Below are 14,284 nucleotides of genomic sequence, written 5' to 3'. Positions count from 1 at the left end.
TGCCTATTTCTCGTTGTTCGCTTTGTGTTGCCGCAGTATTCGCCACAATACTGATAAAAATAAAATTTTTCACAAAAACAGGGTTGAAATTCCTGTCCGTATTTTGTTTGTAAGTCAAATATGAGTTGTGCTACTATGATAGCACGGCCGAGTAGTCATGGCCAATTTATGTACAGTAGTCGAAGAAAAAAGTTTTGATAAGCGTTTTGTTGTTATTTATTATTTAACCAAGTTTGCAAAAACTAAAGTTTTGATAAGCGTTTTGTTGTTAAGCGGTTGCGTTTTTCGGTGGCTGTACACAAGCTTTTGAAAAAAATTAGAGTATTTTTTCGAAAGTCCGTAAAGTTTTGGGTAAACAGTTTTCATTTCCTCCCAAGCGTCGATGATATTCCGCTTTAGTTCATGGACTTGACACTTTGAAAAAAAACTTATTTCTTTTTGTGGGGACCCAAATCGTCATCTTTTCGACTACGTTTTTGTAGAAGAGATTCAGAGGGTCCCAAAGATCGATGGATGGATTTTAGACAAATACAGAATTAATTTTTCTTTAAAATTATTTTTACGATTATTTTACAATTAATCGATTAATAATCTATTAATGAAACACAAAACTACGATACAACTAAATCGTAAATTGGACAAAAATAGTAGATTAATTTAATCAAATGATTAATCGCTGCCGTCCCTATGTAAAATTTAAGTTGCAAAATTTCAGTAAGCAAGCATTATAAATATGTCTCACCTGTAAGTTATCACCGAACTTTTGTTTTGCCCCTGAAATCTTGGCTACGCCACTGCGCGGTGCTGTCAAATAAAAAAAATTTTAAATGTGCTTCTGTGTGCAAATATCTTTTACACACTGTATTTAAAAAAAATTATATCGCTAGCTTGGAGCGAAAAGTTGCTAAGTCCACTTTTTATGAAAACTCATATGTTGATACAGAAGGGTAGAGAAATTAAAAATGCATCGTTTCGAAAATGGTAAACGGCCTTCCTTTTTGGTTTCTCGTTTATATTCAATGAAAGGAAAATTTGTTAAGTCCAAAAAAAGCTCCGAAAATTGGATAAGACCAAAATAGTACGAAATATTTTAATAAAGATCGAAGTTTTACTTTGCTTTAAACCGGCCAAATGTTGTATAAAAAGTTTTGCGAAATACTTGTAGGAAATGGCTATAAGAAATTCTTTTCCTCTCCTGCATAATTTTTAAATTGGAACTTAGCAACTTTTCACTCAGAGCCAGCGATATATGTTTAACAAAACAGTAAACAATTTGATATCGGTTTTTTTATTATTTATTTCATTTTGTATATTATAAGCAAAACGTAGTTTTTTGTACGTTTTTAAATTTATTTAATAAACAAATCTTTTAAATTTGAATAACAAGTATGGTAAAATGATAACAAATGTACAAACTTTTGTTTATAATTATAAATATTCATGTTTAGTACAAAATATTGCGTTGCTTATTAATTACAATTTATAACAACTAAATATCGCACGCCGTGATGTGTTCGATAGATTCTAAAACTAGAACAGTGATAAGATTGTTTTTAAATACATACACATATAAGTATTTATGTTATTTTATGCGTTTCCGTGCTTTGAGTGCACTCTCTGGGAGGAGGAAGCATGTTGACTAGTCAAAATCCAATTTTGAAAACGTTTTGCACGGTTGTTTCAAAAGAGTTTGTGAAATAAAACTTTCGTCAAGGCTAGAAGTAATTTTAACTAAATGATGATTAAGTAGTAAAATATTTTGAAGCACTGAGTAAATGATGTATCCACATACTATTTGTTTGCATGCCTAAAACTTGTTCACGCAGAACTTAATTGATGATTAAAATATGCCAATAAATATCGTCGTCGTCTTATTTATAAGAATGTCAAAAAGTGTCACACCCAATAAAGCTAGATTTACACGACCTACATTTTTGTTAGCATTTGTCCTCGAGCACGTAAAAGGTAGTGATGGCAAAAAATATAAAATAATCGATTGATTTATCAAACGATTAATCGAAAGCATTCGATTATTCATTGCAAGAGGTTAAAGGCCCGTTTACATACAACTTTGGCGTTGCGTTGGCGTTGGCGTTGGTTTGACAGAACGCACGTTAAAAGTATGCTTGCTACAATGAACGCTTGGCGGCGAATCCTTGGGCCACTAAATTAACATATTAACGACAGATAAATTAATATTTCATATCAATAATTGCATTAAAAACGATATTTCTTGCCCGCACTTGATTAAAAAGGAAAAATATTTCACATAATTTTATTTATTCGCAACAGCTGACGAGCGACGCACGCGAAAAGTTGAGAGTTGGCCATCTTTTTGCTTTGTGTTGGCGTGAGCGTTGTCGAATTTTGGCTATGTGGACGGCTGCATTTGAATTCATGTATTCATAGTCAGCTGTTGAAGCGACGCCAACGCCAACGCAACGCCAAAGTTCTATGTAAACGGGCCTTAACAGATTAATCGTTTGCTTCGATTAAAACTGAAAATAAATAAAAACCATTTAATAAGTTATAAAAACTATGTTTTTATTAAAGATTTTTTTTTTTTAATTGAGTAAATTTACACTATGAATTCAGTGCGTGAACAATCAGGAAAACTAGAAACGAAGGAAACAATGAATAAAAAGGGGGAAACAAGCATAACATAAGCCCTATCTATATACATTTCACTTTTGGCAATACATATCCTAATTAAAATTTTGGAAAATGTAAGAATCTGCGATACCGCAGATAATACGTAATCTTGAAGTTCAGAATATGTTTCTTAAATATGTGAAAGTTAATTTAAATTTTAATATTTTAAAAGACTTTAATTCACTAGAGAGATAGATAAATTGAATAGGTACGCGCCGCGACCTAGTGGGTCTATTGTGCCCTTTCCTCATCACAACTTTACTTTTATTCCTAAAGACTCCAGGAAGTCGAGAAGAGCCTTTGGAGGTTACGCTCAGATTGACACATGTGTGCTTCATCAAGAATATTTGACTATAGCAAAATAAATGTGTGAATTTTCTTGAAAATAATAAAGTTAACACGATTTGACAAATACACTAATTAATATTTTATATGTATGTAATAATACAAAAATCATTTCTCAAAATACAGAAGTTTCGATTATTTTGAAATTTTGTAAAAAAGTCGCATGTACACAGGCAAATACATATCGTGTAAGAACACCTTAAATAGGAACTCCTGTCAGAAGTTGCAGCGATATATTAAATCCCTAACCGAAAGAAAATAATCAATTATTACTACTTTTTCGATAAATTATGCCATCACTACTAAACGCTGAATTCCTGTCAGAAATTGCGGATAAATTTTTTTATTTGAATTAAATATTAAATTGTTTTCACTGAATTAAAATAAAAGTTGAAAAAAAATAATTGCAAGCAATATGATTTCATAAGGGAGATTAAATAAAATTTGTTTGAAAATGTATAAAGCCAATATCTTAGTTAAAAAAAAAAAAACATTTGTGTTTGTTAGTCCAGTAAATTTAAGTGGTATCAAAATATTCTGATCAAACATGAAATTATTCAGGAAATGCTGAGACATCCTGAATGTAAACAATAGTTAAAATTTTGTTTTAAAAATTTGGAAATGTCTTCAAAATGTATCAGAAGTGTAAATGTAGCTTAAGTAACTGATTTAAATAAAGGTCATATTAACGAAACCATGAAAGTGCGTCCGCGTCTTTATACAAGAAAATGCATAATTTGCAATGATATTAATTTTTTCGAAACATTTTTAAAGAATGTTTTAATGAAAGAAATTTGTATGTTTGGACGGAAACTTAATTTATAATATGCATGTATTATTAGTATTTATTGTATTAGAATAAATGTTGTATGTTTAGTCAAATTCTTATTATCTTCTAGTTTCTACAGCTACTTTATGACAATAAGATTTGGTTGATTTTACTTTTGTTGTACAAAAACAAAATTATACACTGGCATTTCGTTAGTTTTTGTGATTTATATATTCTACTTTTTCTTTTGTTAATTCCTATACGTAAGTATTAATTAAATTATGACTAGATGTATTTTCAGTGCTATATGTATGTTTTATTTTTGGAAATATATTTTTCTTATTAACGTTATGCGCTAAAAGTTGAAAACATTCGTAATATTATTAGTTAGCACAATACCATCACAAAAATGTGCATGTTTTATTAAGTGCTTGTTTCAAAGTTTCATAACAATAAATAATTCAATAGAAGTCTTACTCGATGTATGAATTCTAGGGGTCAATTCTCGTTGTGCGTTATCGTGAAGTGTAAAGCCGAAAATTCACACCGAAATAAGTGCGGTGTGAAAGTGTTATTTTTATCACGTCACAATAACGCAGAACGACAATTGACCCTCTGTACAAAAACATACAAAGGAAACTGTATACATATACATAGGTACTTATGTACATATGTATACATTAGGGAGTTCGATTATTCGACTTTTTTCAAACTACCTTCCTGGATTTTCGAAAAAATGGCAAATTGAATGTTCCAACTTTGAAACTGAACTTAATGGTTAGAACGGGCAAAACACGTGATTTTCTACGTAACACGTTGTGTCACTCTTTTTCACGCGTGAGCGTGAGTGGTTTTGAGAGAAATATCACTTACTTTAGTTGCTGTATACACTTCTGAGGAATTCGAAGGTACAAACGATGAATCTGTAGAGACAGTTTTTGAAGACATTAATGCGGAAATACAGATTTATTTGAAAAAAAAAAAAATCAGAAAACAAATGTTTTGACGATGTTTTAAAATTTTGAGAGAAAGCTAAAGCCTTTACACTTCTTAGAAGCTTTTTAAGGCAAATTTACATATCAGCAGCTCAGAAACTATTGAAAGAGTTTTTTCTGTGTCAGGCACAATTCTACAAGAAGGACGAGTACGACTGCTGGATAATAACCTCGACAATATATACTTAAAAAAAAAATATGAGTAATTTTAAAATTACATTGAATGAATTTTGATGGGAATTCTTTCTATACTCGTAACACATACATACATATGTAAGCATATCTGATATCTGTAAAAAAAAGTAATAGTGCGTTCATCCCAGGCAAGGCGTTTGGCCAAGCTTTTGTAACAATATTTATATGAAATTCTATTTATATAATGAAAGTTTTAATTTGAAAAAATAAATGTCCGTGAAAATGCGTGCGTGATTAAAAAATTTATTGAAAAGAAAAAGCATTTTATATTAGTCAAAAATCAAAACCAAAAATTCAACAAAATTATTAACAGTTACAGCTTGGATAACAACAAAATATACTAATTTTGTAATACGGTTAAGATAGGTTGTAAGGTGTAAGGTTACGATAGTTGCCCCAAGCAAGGGACAAACCTGCACCATAAATAGTTGTCCTTTGCGAAAATGGGATCGAAATTTTATTAAGGTTTAAGCAAACAAAAAAAGGGATCTAAGGAGCTATCAAAGGGATCAATATTTGCATTTGTATCAACAAAAAGCATACTTTAAAAGGACTCTTCAGGGGAAAATACTTACTGAATCAGTAAGCATTTACTTTTTGTTTATGAAGATGCTAAGGGAAAGATTCGGGTTGTTCCGTTTTTTTTTTGATATTAGAAAAGTCAAGATTTCAAAAAACCAGGCGAAAATTCCTGGGTAAAACCTGTTTAGAAAAAGCCGGTTCAATCAACCTAATTCGTAGGGATATGCATGTATGTGTGACTAAATATTTGCATATGTACATATATAGATGTCGCCCGTTTACTCAAAGACTGTTACAATTAAAAAAAAACGGGTTTGTATTGCATTTTGTGTAATTTGCTTCCTGCGTTTTTTGTTATTTTCGCCATACTCGTAGAATCGTCAAGTTCGCTGCAAACCAAAGTTCTCAAATTTCTTACGAAATTATAGGGGCCAGTTAGCTGGATTTGACTAAGGTTAGTCAATGAAATGCCAACCAGCGGTTAAATATGAACGCAGTTTATGTGATCTGAGATAAACTGTCACAGAAAATCTGACCCTAAGGAAATATATTACAAATTCCGTAACGATTTCTTTAAAAATTTTCAAAGAAAATTATATGAAGGGGTTGATATGAATTCGTAAAAAAAGTTCTGTACTATTTCTTAGAAAATTTTGAAGGCTTTTTTCCAGTGCAGCATTATTATCATTTTTTTTGCCGGTGTTCTTCAGAAATTTCGTAAAGAATCGAATGTGTACAGCTCACTTCATTTTGGAAAATTCAATAAAAAGTTGGAAATGAAAATAATGATTTCTTTACGATTTCCTTAATATTTCTCTTGTTTTCAGTTACATTGAACGTACGGTTTGCAATAGCGAAATTTTTCCATGAATTCAATCGCTACCTTCTGCACGCATACGTCAATAGTCTGTTAAACAAGTTTTTACGCAGAACGTTGAAACTAAAGCAAGTATGTACATAAGTGAGTGGTTCGGTGCAAACATTTGATTGACAGATCGTTTGAACTTAAAGTTTCCTGTAGAATCGATCATTCCTTACAAGCACTAAACAAATATTTCTCCAACTTTGGAGAACTTCATAGTTCTCAAGTTGATATCCAACATCATTCTCCAACTCATCTCTAACCGACGCGCAGATACGGAAAAAGTGATAGAGAAACGAATTTGCAACTATCAAGTGAAAAGCTAAACCTATATAAAGAGGAAAAATTACCAAAAAAAGTAAAGAATCTTTAAAGTATCTTCAAATAAATAAAAAGCGACGGGAATCAAGTGGAAGAGTTACTCTCGGACTGTATGTATACCGTGAAGTCAATTATTGTAATACGATATTGATTAACTACATATTATAAAAAGAGTAATAAAATAAAAAAGCAATATTTAAATTAATCTATGTATGTCGTTGCAATCAAAAAGGTATGCGTTATTTTACTATTTAAATTTCAGCATTTCAATAATATTCTTGAGACCAATAGGAGAGCCACATCGGAGTTCAAGCAGAGAACTAGCATTTTCTCAACTTGAGAAACATACAAAGAAAAATGCCCTTTTTGTTGAGAAAGCTATGATCCTCCATTGAGATACTTTTGGGAAACAACGTTGGAGATTCGAGAAATAGCTTAGTTCTCAACTTAACCTCAAGTTGTGCTCAAACCTAAATGTTTGTTGGGTTAATATGAATATATATGATAGAACCTTTCACTTAGGCTTAACCTTAAAATACCAAAATCAGTGTTGCCCTGCGTTACTGAAACCTAATACAGAATTACAGGCCTATTGTGCTTGTAACCGAATAATTTGTAACAAGCTAATTTTGCTACCAACAATTGTCACCACTTCTTGCAACCGCAATTCTATTTACCTTGGTAACGTTTTAATTTATTCAGCTATTCAGCTATGGAGTTTTGTTGAAATTCTGGTGATGCATATTTCACGGGGAAATATTTTGTTACCTGCTCATGAAATGGTAACAAAATTTACCGGTTACAAGAGTGTGGATAATACGAAAAAGCCCTAAAAATTGACAGTAACTTTACTAACCGGTAACAAAATTTTTGTTACCAACGCAGAATAGGCCTGTTAATGATTGCAGCGTGGTCACGTTTCATGCGTTAAGAGGTGATGCTGGCGCATATAAGCGTCCAACAACGCAAACAATTTGAAAAATGGTAAATGAAAATGGTAAATGAGTTAATTTAAATAACTATGTAGATCGGTGACAGATGTGTCGAATTTGTCCATTCCTCGATTTGGAGCGATAAGACCGAATAATAGTCAACGTTTTTTTGGCTTGAACAATATATGGTTTCAACAAAATGATGCAAGTTAAAAAGTTTTTCCAAGATTGCTTTTGTCAATAAATTTCACAAAGTGAGATGAAATTACTTGCTAGTCAAATTGCCGAATAAGTATTCGTACCAGTGCCATGTTTTTGTTGTATTCAATCTAGAGTGAATAACTAGTTATATCTTGCCCAAACTTGGAAAAAATTCTTGAAAATTGATGGAAAATTTAACAATAAAATGAAAAATATTCTACTTTTACTTGCCATAGGTTACCACTCATTAACATATGTACAGGCATAACTCATTACAGATGTACGTACATATAGAATAAAGATCTTTGAAGTTATTTGAAGCTCTTTTTAACTATCCGGAATTATCTTTTTAGAAAGAAATGTTTTTTCATTTACAAAAAGAACATATTCGTAACTACGTATTTTTATAAGTATGTACATATCTGTGTTCGTATGGAATAGTAGCTTATGTCGGAAAGCTGGCTTTAGTATACTGCGGCATACTCTTTATTCTTTAAACGACAAGGAATTTGTTGATGAGATTAATTAACAATATTGACTTGCTAGTATCGGAAATATTTTTTGCACGTTTATTTGCCAAAAGTTCTTCAACGGCTCGGCGCCAGCGAGTCAATCGCAATCGTATGCTGCGAATGCCGCATTATAGTAAAGCCAGCCTTTCGACATAAGCTACTATTCCATACGAACACAGATATGTATGTATACATATGTTAAACATTGAATGAACGTTAAAACAATACTCCTTTAGAGCAGTTATCTGAAGTAGCTTTTAAAATTGATATGCCCTTTAAACACAAATTTTGCGCTCAAAAAATGTATTTGAAAGGCAAATAAATTTTAACAGCTACTTGAGAAAATGGCTCTTAAGAAATAATTTACATACATTTTCAACAACAGTTGACGCTTCAAAGGAAGTTTCTTAAATTATGTATTTAGCTAAAAAGTGAATTCTTTTTACTAAATATGTGCACATTTTTCCGTTCCGCATTGTGTATTACAATTCTAGTTAATTATATTGTGGTTTGTGTGTGTGTATTTTTTGTGTCTAAATTTCGCTATTTCAATATATTCTTTGGTGTTTTTCTTGTTCAACTTTCATTGCTTGATTTCGTCATATTCATGCATAACTGATGATCCCGCCGATCACCCCACCCACCGTTACCCTTTCGCAATTTGGTCTTCTTTACTAAACTGGCCGCTGTGAGTGATAAGCTGCGTGGAAACAGCTGCTTAGACTTGCGTGCTATTCGTAAGACTTGTTGCACCTTTGCTATCACTTGATTCGATTCGCAATTCTTCTTTTTATGATGTACCCCGCTGTAAATTAAAAAAAAAATATAAGTAATTTTTAAGCAAAAAACAAAACCGACTTCAATTCTCATATAAAAATTTAAGATTATCGTTAATTTCTTCACGATCCAATTATCGGATCTAAACAAAATTAGTATGGGACCATCCTGGAGGTACCAACTTTCCGATGAAAAATTATCGAAATCGGTTAACATGGTCCAAAGTTATGCGGCAACATAGTACATAAAAAATAAAAATATTCCGACGAATTGATAACCTTCAAATTTTTTTGAAGTCGGTTCAAAAGAAAGTGTGAAATGAAATCAAGCATGTATGTATGTATTTAGACACAAATATTTTAATTCTGCTTCTTACCATTCACCAATATGGAAGACTCTTGGACCTTTGACGATCATAGCGTGTAGCTTCTTTTTCAAGCACTGCTGGGACACATAGTGCAGCGACCAATCCCAGTTGTAATCATCGTAAAAACAAAAATGTTGCGCACACTTTCGTATGTTGGACCAGGTGCTGCGATTGAATGCGAAACCCATATTATGCTTGCTGCTGATCCATGGCATTACTTCGACCTTTAGAGAAAATGGGGGAAAAAATCATATGTCAGTTTGCATGGTAATGATATTTTCTTCTCTATATATATGTATGTAGGCCTACGGACTATTTACGTAAGTAGCTAAAAACTTTGGCAAATTTCGAGCATTTTGGCAGTTCTTCAATATAAATAGTAAGTAGGAGTACTTAATATTAAACTTGCATTGTCTCCAATTAAATATTAAACGCAACAATGACAGTAGGTGTAAAATAAAAAATATGATTTACAAGGAATAGAATGAAATATACAAGAGTGGTAGAACGAGCCATGCATTTTCAAGGCGGAGGAATTATTTTTTACAGCTTAACATTAACAAATTGCAGTTGGGGAAATTGCTTAAAATCGAAATTTTTACTACCACTAGGGCTTTAGTGGTAGTGGGAGTGCATTTCAAATTTCACTAGCACTACATAATGACAGTGAAATAGAATTTTCACTATCATTATCTGGTTAGCGGAAAGTAAACGAATATTTCACTAGCACTGACTAATTACACTAGTTTACAAATTAAGGAAAACTTGGGAATCTGTGATTTTAATACCCATTTCCTTACAAAACTATATAGCCACTTCAAAAATTTATAGCCACTAACCATATAGAGGTAGTGAAATGCATTTCCACTAGGTGCATAGTCGTAGTGAAGCCAATTTGTCAGTACCACTAATTGCCCATTCACTACAACTAAGTGCTCGGCGCTAGTGAAAAAAAATTTTCAGTACCACTGTATGGTTAGTGGTAGTGTCAAATTGTTTTCATTCACTTAGTGCTAATGTATTTCAAATTTCAATACCCTTACACGATTTAGTGCAGCGTGTCCAACCCTGTTAACAATACATAAATGCAAAAATGATTAAAATAAGCCATTAAAGCAGCTTGCTGTAGGTAACTCATCTCGGAAGTGTAATAACGGAATATAAATGCAGATGTAACACTGATCGCTATTAGTAACTGTTAATTGCAAAGTTAAAAACACTATAATAAAAAATATATTTATTTTTCAACATAATCTCCTTTCAGCTCTAATACAGTTTTCCCAGCGATGCTCTATAAGTTCGATACCCTTTTTATAATAAATGTCTTGCTCCTCAAAATAGCCATTAACTGCCGACATTATTTGTTGGGGAGCAGAAAATAGTCCGAGGAGGCTAAATCTGGCGAATAGGGTGCATGAGGCAGCAATTCAAACATTAATTTGGTAAACACTCAGTTGAAACCTGTTCACCTCTTTTTGGTCGAGTGCGAGCAAATGCGGCACCCATCTTGGACACAGCTTTCTCATTTCCAAATCTTCCGATAATATGCGATGTACCGTACTTTTTGAAATGACTACTATATCTGCTATCTCGCGCCCTTTCAGTCGACGATCATCCATTAACGCTTTGTGGATTATATTCATCATTTCTGAAGTCGTCACCTCATTTGGCCGACCACTGCGATGCTCGTCTTGGCAGCTCGGTCGGCCTCGTTTAAACTCTGCTACCCAATATTTTACTATTGTAAACGAATGAGCAGACCCGCCCAAAGTATAAGGGCAAATCTAAAAAAACAGGTAACCTTTGTGTTGTTTAGCTTTATTTTCACTGTTGCAAACTAAATTAAGCTTGTTGCTTTTGGATATAATTCATTGACGTATACTTGATGCCTTAAAAAAAATTTGGATCAATTTGCTGCATAACTTTTGAACCATAGGTGTTTAAATTAAAAAAATAATGAAAACAAGTGAATTTTTTATGTAATTTTTAAGAGGGGCACTATTAATTATGTCATAACCAGGGAATGGATTTTTAGGACCTAAAAACCTGGCAAAAGCAAAATAGCGAAAAAGGCATGAAAAGGCACTAGGTATTGCAAAAAAAGCAAAATAAGGCACTAAAAAGACAGAAAATACGAAGAACAATCAAAAAATACATTTATTTTAGAAATATTTATATTACAAGTAAAAAGAGAAAAACTATGAACTTTTCATTATATGAAAAATTTTTACATTGAATCTTTGACTATTTTATCCTTTCGAGTTTCTAACTCATACAACTTTAATCTGTATAGTTGTAGTAACATTGAACCACAAGATGCATTTTGTAGTTTTCTGGCAGCATTTTCATTCGATTTTCGCGAAGAAAAGCCTTGAATGTACTAAATGTGTGCTCGACGTAAGTTGATACAAGTGGAGCCCAATTTAAATATGGAACGTTTGAAACGTACATATTATCAGGAATAAGGGTGTTTTCTCGTCCTTTACAATTTTATCCACACCCCTTATTGTCTCTAAGCCTACGTTAGCTGAGAAAACGGATTTGAATTTTTCCAACACCAATTTGGCAAGAGGTCCCTGCGCTTCTATAAGCCGCATGGGCATGTGTATATTTTTTAATCTTAAAAAAAATTGTAAATGCTATAATCACTTTTTTAAAGGTAGAAAAGGCAAAAAAAGGCAAATATCTTAAAAAAGGCAAAAAAGGCAACATCAAATGTGTATATATGGAATCAGGTAAAGCTAAATCGTGGACATACTTAATCGAATAGACTCTATCTCTTTAGCAGAAAATAAGGCAATTTCTATAAAATCCGTTCCCTGGTCATAACTTTTGAAGCACACCATATTCTGATTTGAAATTTAATGGGTATTTAGCACTTACGTGTACACTTCATATGTAGTAGGTGAGAAAAGTGTGCATTAAAAAATAACGACAATCATCGGCGTAGCCAGAGTGAAATTTAGGGGGGGCTCGACCCTATTAAGCTGGCATTTCAGGGTACTATTTTATATATATATAAGGAAAATTTGAAAGTTAGGTGGGGGGGGGGGGGGGGCTCGAGCACCCCCCTGCCCCTACCTGGCTACGCCCATGACGACAATAACAAGTAACTCAAAGTCTGTGATTCTACATTTCACAATTTAGGTTTTGAAGCATTGAAGCATTTAAGTTTAAGAACTTTTTAAGTATGTATTGTATTCTACAAATAATTACAAATAATTTGACATCTTAGCAAGTGGTGTGCTTTCAGAATAAAACCACTTTTAAACATAAAATATTCTGCGATCTTGAGCGTAATTTTTATTTCAAAAACACCTTAATTGAAGGCACATTTGGAAAATACGTCGAAACGATCTAAATCCTTCTATAACTGCTAGTCCTTATAAAATTACATATACCTGTAAAATGCTTCAACAAATTTAAATTTAATGATACTCCTTCTTTTAGTCGGAATATTTCGAGAGTGGTATCAAAGGAACTTTTTTTCGAAAAATGTTCTGATAGTTGCTTTTACTTAATTGGAGCCTTCTAAATTCAATGGCGTCCTCAATTTTACCCTATTGGCTCAACTTTTCGAGATGGCGGTACTTCAACCTTTGCTCAAATTTTAACTATTTTATAAAAAAACTCCGTGCGTTTTGAAGATATTTTACCAAAATTTTGCACATAACCGTTTCTTAATATTACCTTAACTATTCCATAAAATCATTGAAATCGGTTCACTGAAACATCTAGCTCCCATACAACTGATTGATCAGAGACGTTGTTTTAAAATTAAACAGGTTAAAATTTAGTATAGGTTCAATTTAACATATAGCACGCATACAATTTATTATTCAAATATGAAGTTAGAGTTATAGCGCAAAAACACATATCTGAGTAATCAGTTGTATTGGAGCTACATATATGTTAATGTGAACCTATTCCGATAATTTTAAGGAATAATTGCGGTTATATTAAAAAACCTGTTATGTGCAAAATTTTAGTAAAATAACTTCAAAACCGAGGGAGTTATTTATAAAATAGTTAAAATTTAATCAAATTTTCAAGTACCGTTATCTCGAAAACCGGAGCCAATCTGGTAAAACGGGGCATGCCAAAATTTTTGCTCAAAGTTTACCACTTGAACAGCGTAATTTGAACCCAGCTCATTCTTTTGCTTCCTATTTCATGTTTATTCCTCGTCTAACTTTTGAAGCACTCGTTGAAAATGAATTACACTTATATTAGTCGATTTATTAAGAGATTACGAATAAAATGATATATAAAATATAGGTGTGCTCACAAATTTAAAAATTAAAATTTTTATTTTGAAAGTGTACCTATTTTTTAGATTTCTCCATATATTGGCTGAGGCCTTAGCAGTAGCGATTAAGCCAAGTTCGAACACTGTTGTTTTCTTGGTTGCTTTCAAGTAAATGCTTACGTAGCTAAATAATAAGGCCATAAAAACTTTAGACGTAAGCATAATTAACGCAAATGCTTCATTCCCACGTTTTTGTTGCCATAAGCATATTCCACATTTTGCGTCTACTTTCATTTGTGTGCCGTAATCAACAATGTCTTAAATTGACACATGGCAAATTATTTGGCTATAAGAATACACTAAAAGGCATAAAGTGCAAGCTACGCATAAAAGAATGCAAGCGAAAACTAATACCCTATTGAGTAAAGCCAATGCAATATTAATATGTCGACTTTTCTTATTAAATAACATCCTCCCCCGGTGAGCGCAGCTCGAATTCCTTGGCAGGTTCTGTTCTAAATGTTTATCGTAAAGTCCAAGCTTCGTTGAGAATGTCGAGGCGCAGGTGTGGATTTTTCATTTTGA

General features: G+C 32.5%; 1 protein-coding gene across 4 annotated transcripts in view; it reads right to left on the bottom strand.

Annotated features, from left to right (window-relative positions):
* Nucleotides 1-8,804: 8,804 nt before the first annotated feature.
* Nucleotides 8,805-14,284, bottom strand: part of LOC118737949 (alpha-1,6-mannosyl-glycoprotein 2-beta-N-acetylglucosaminyltransferase) — a 61,901-nt gene continuing 56,421 nt past the window's right edge. For all 4 annotated transcript variants that reach the window (XM_036468779.1, XM_036468782.1, XM_036468780.1 and 1 more), the window contains 2 exons: nt 9,460-9,674; nt 8,805-9,111 (listed from right to left, as the gene is read on the bottom strand). In XM_036468779.1, the coding sequence (XP_036324672.1) occupies nt 8,883-9,111; nt 9,460-9,674 (444 nt within the window). In that variant the 3' untranslated portion in view covers nt 8,805-8,882. The remainder of the gene's footprint in view (nt 9,112-9,459; nt 9,675-14,284) is intronic.

Source organism: Rhagoletis pomonella, unplaced genomic scaffold (assembly GCF_013731165.1).
Source record: "Rhagoletis pomonella isolate Grant_MI unplaced genomic scaffold, Rhpom_1.0 Rhpom_scaffold_00004, whole genome shotgun sequence".
NCBI lineage: Eukaryota > Metazoa > Arthropoda > Insecta > Diptera > Tephritidae > Rhagoletis > Rhagoletis pomonella.
The sequence above is the reverse complement of the archived record's forward strand: the minus strand, read 5'-3'. Positions and strand labels throughout refer to the sequence as shown.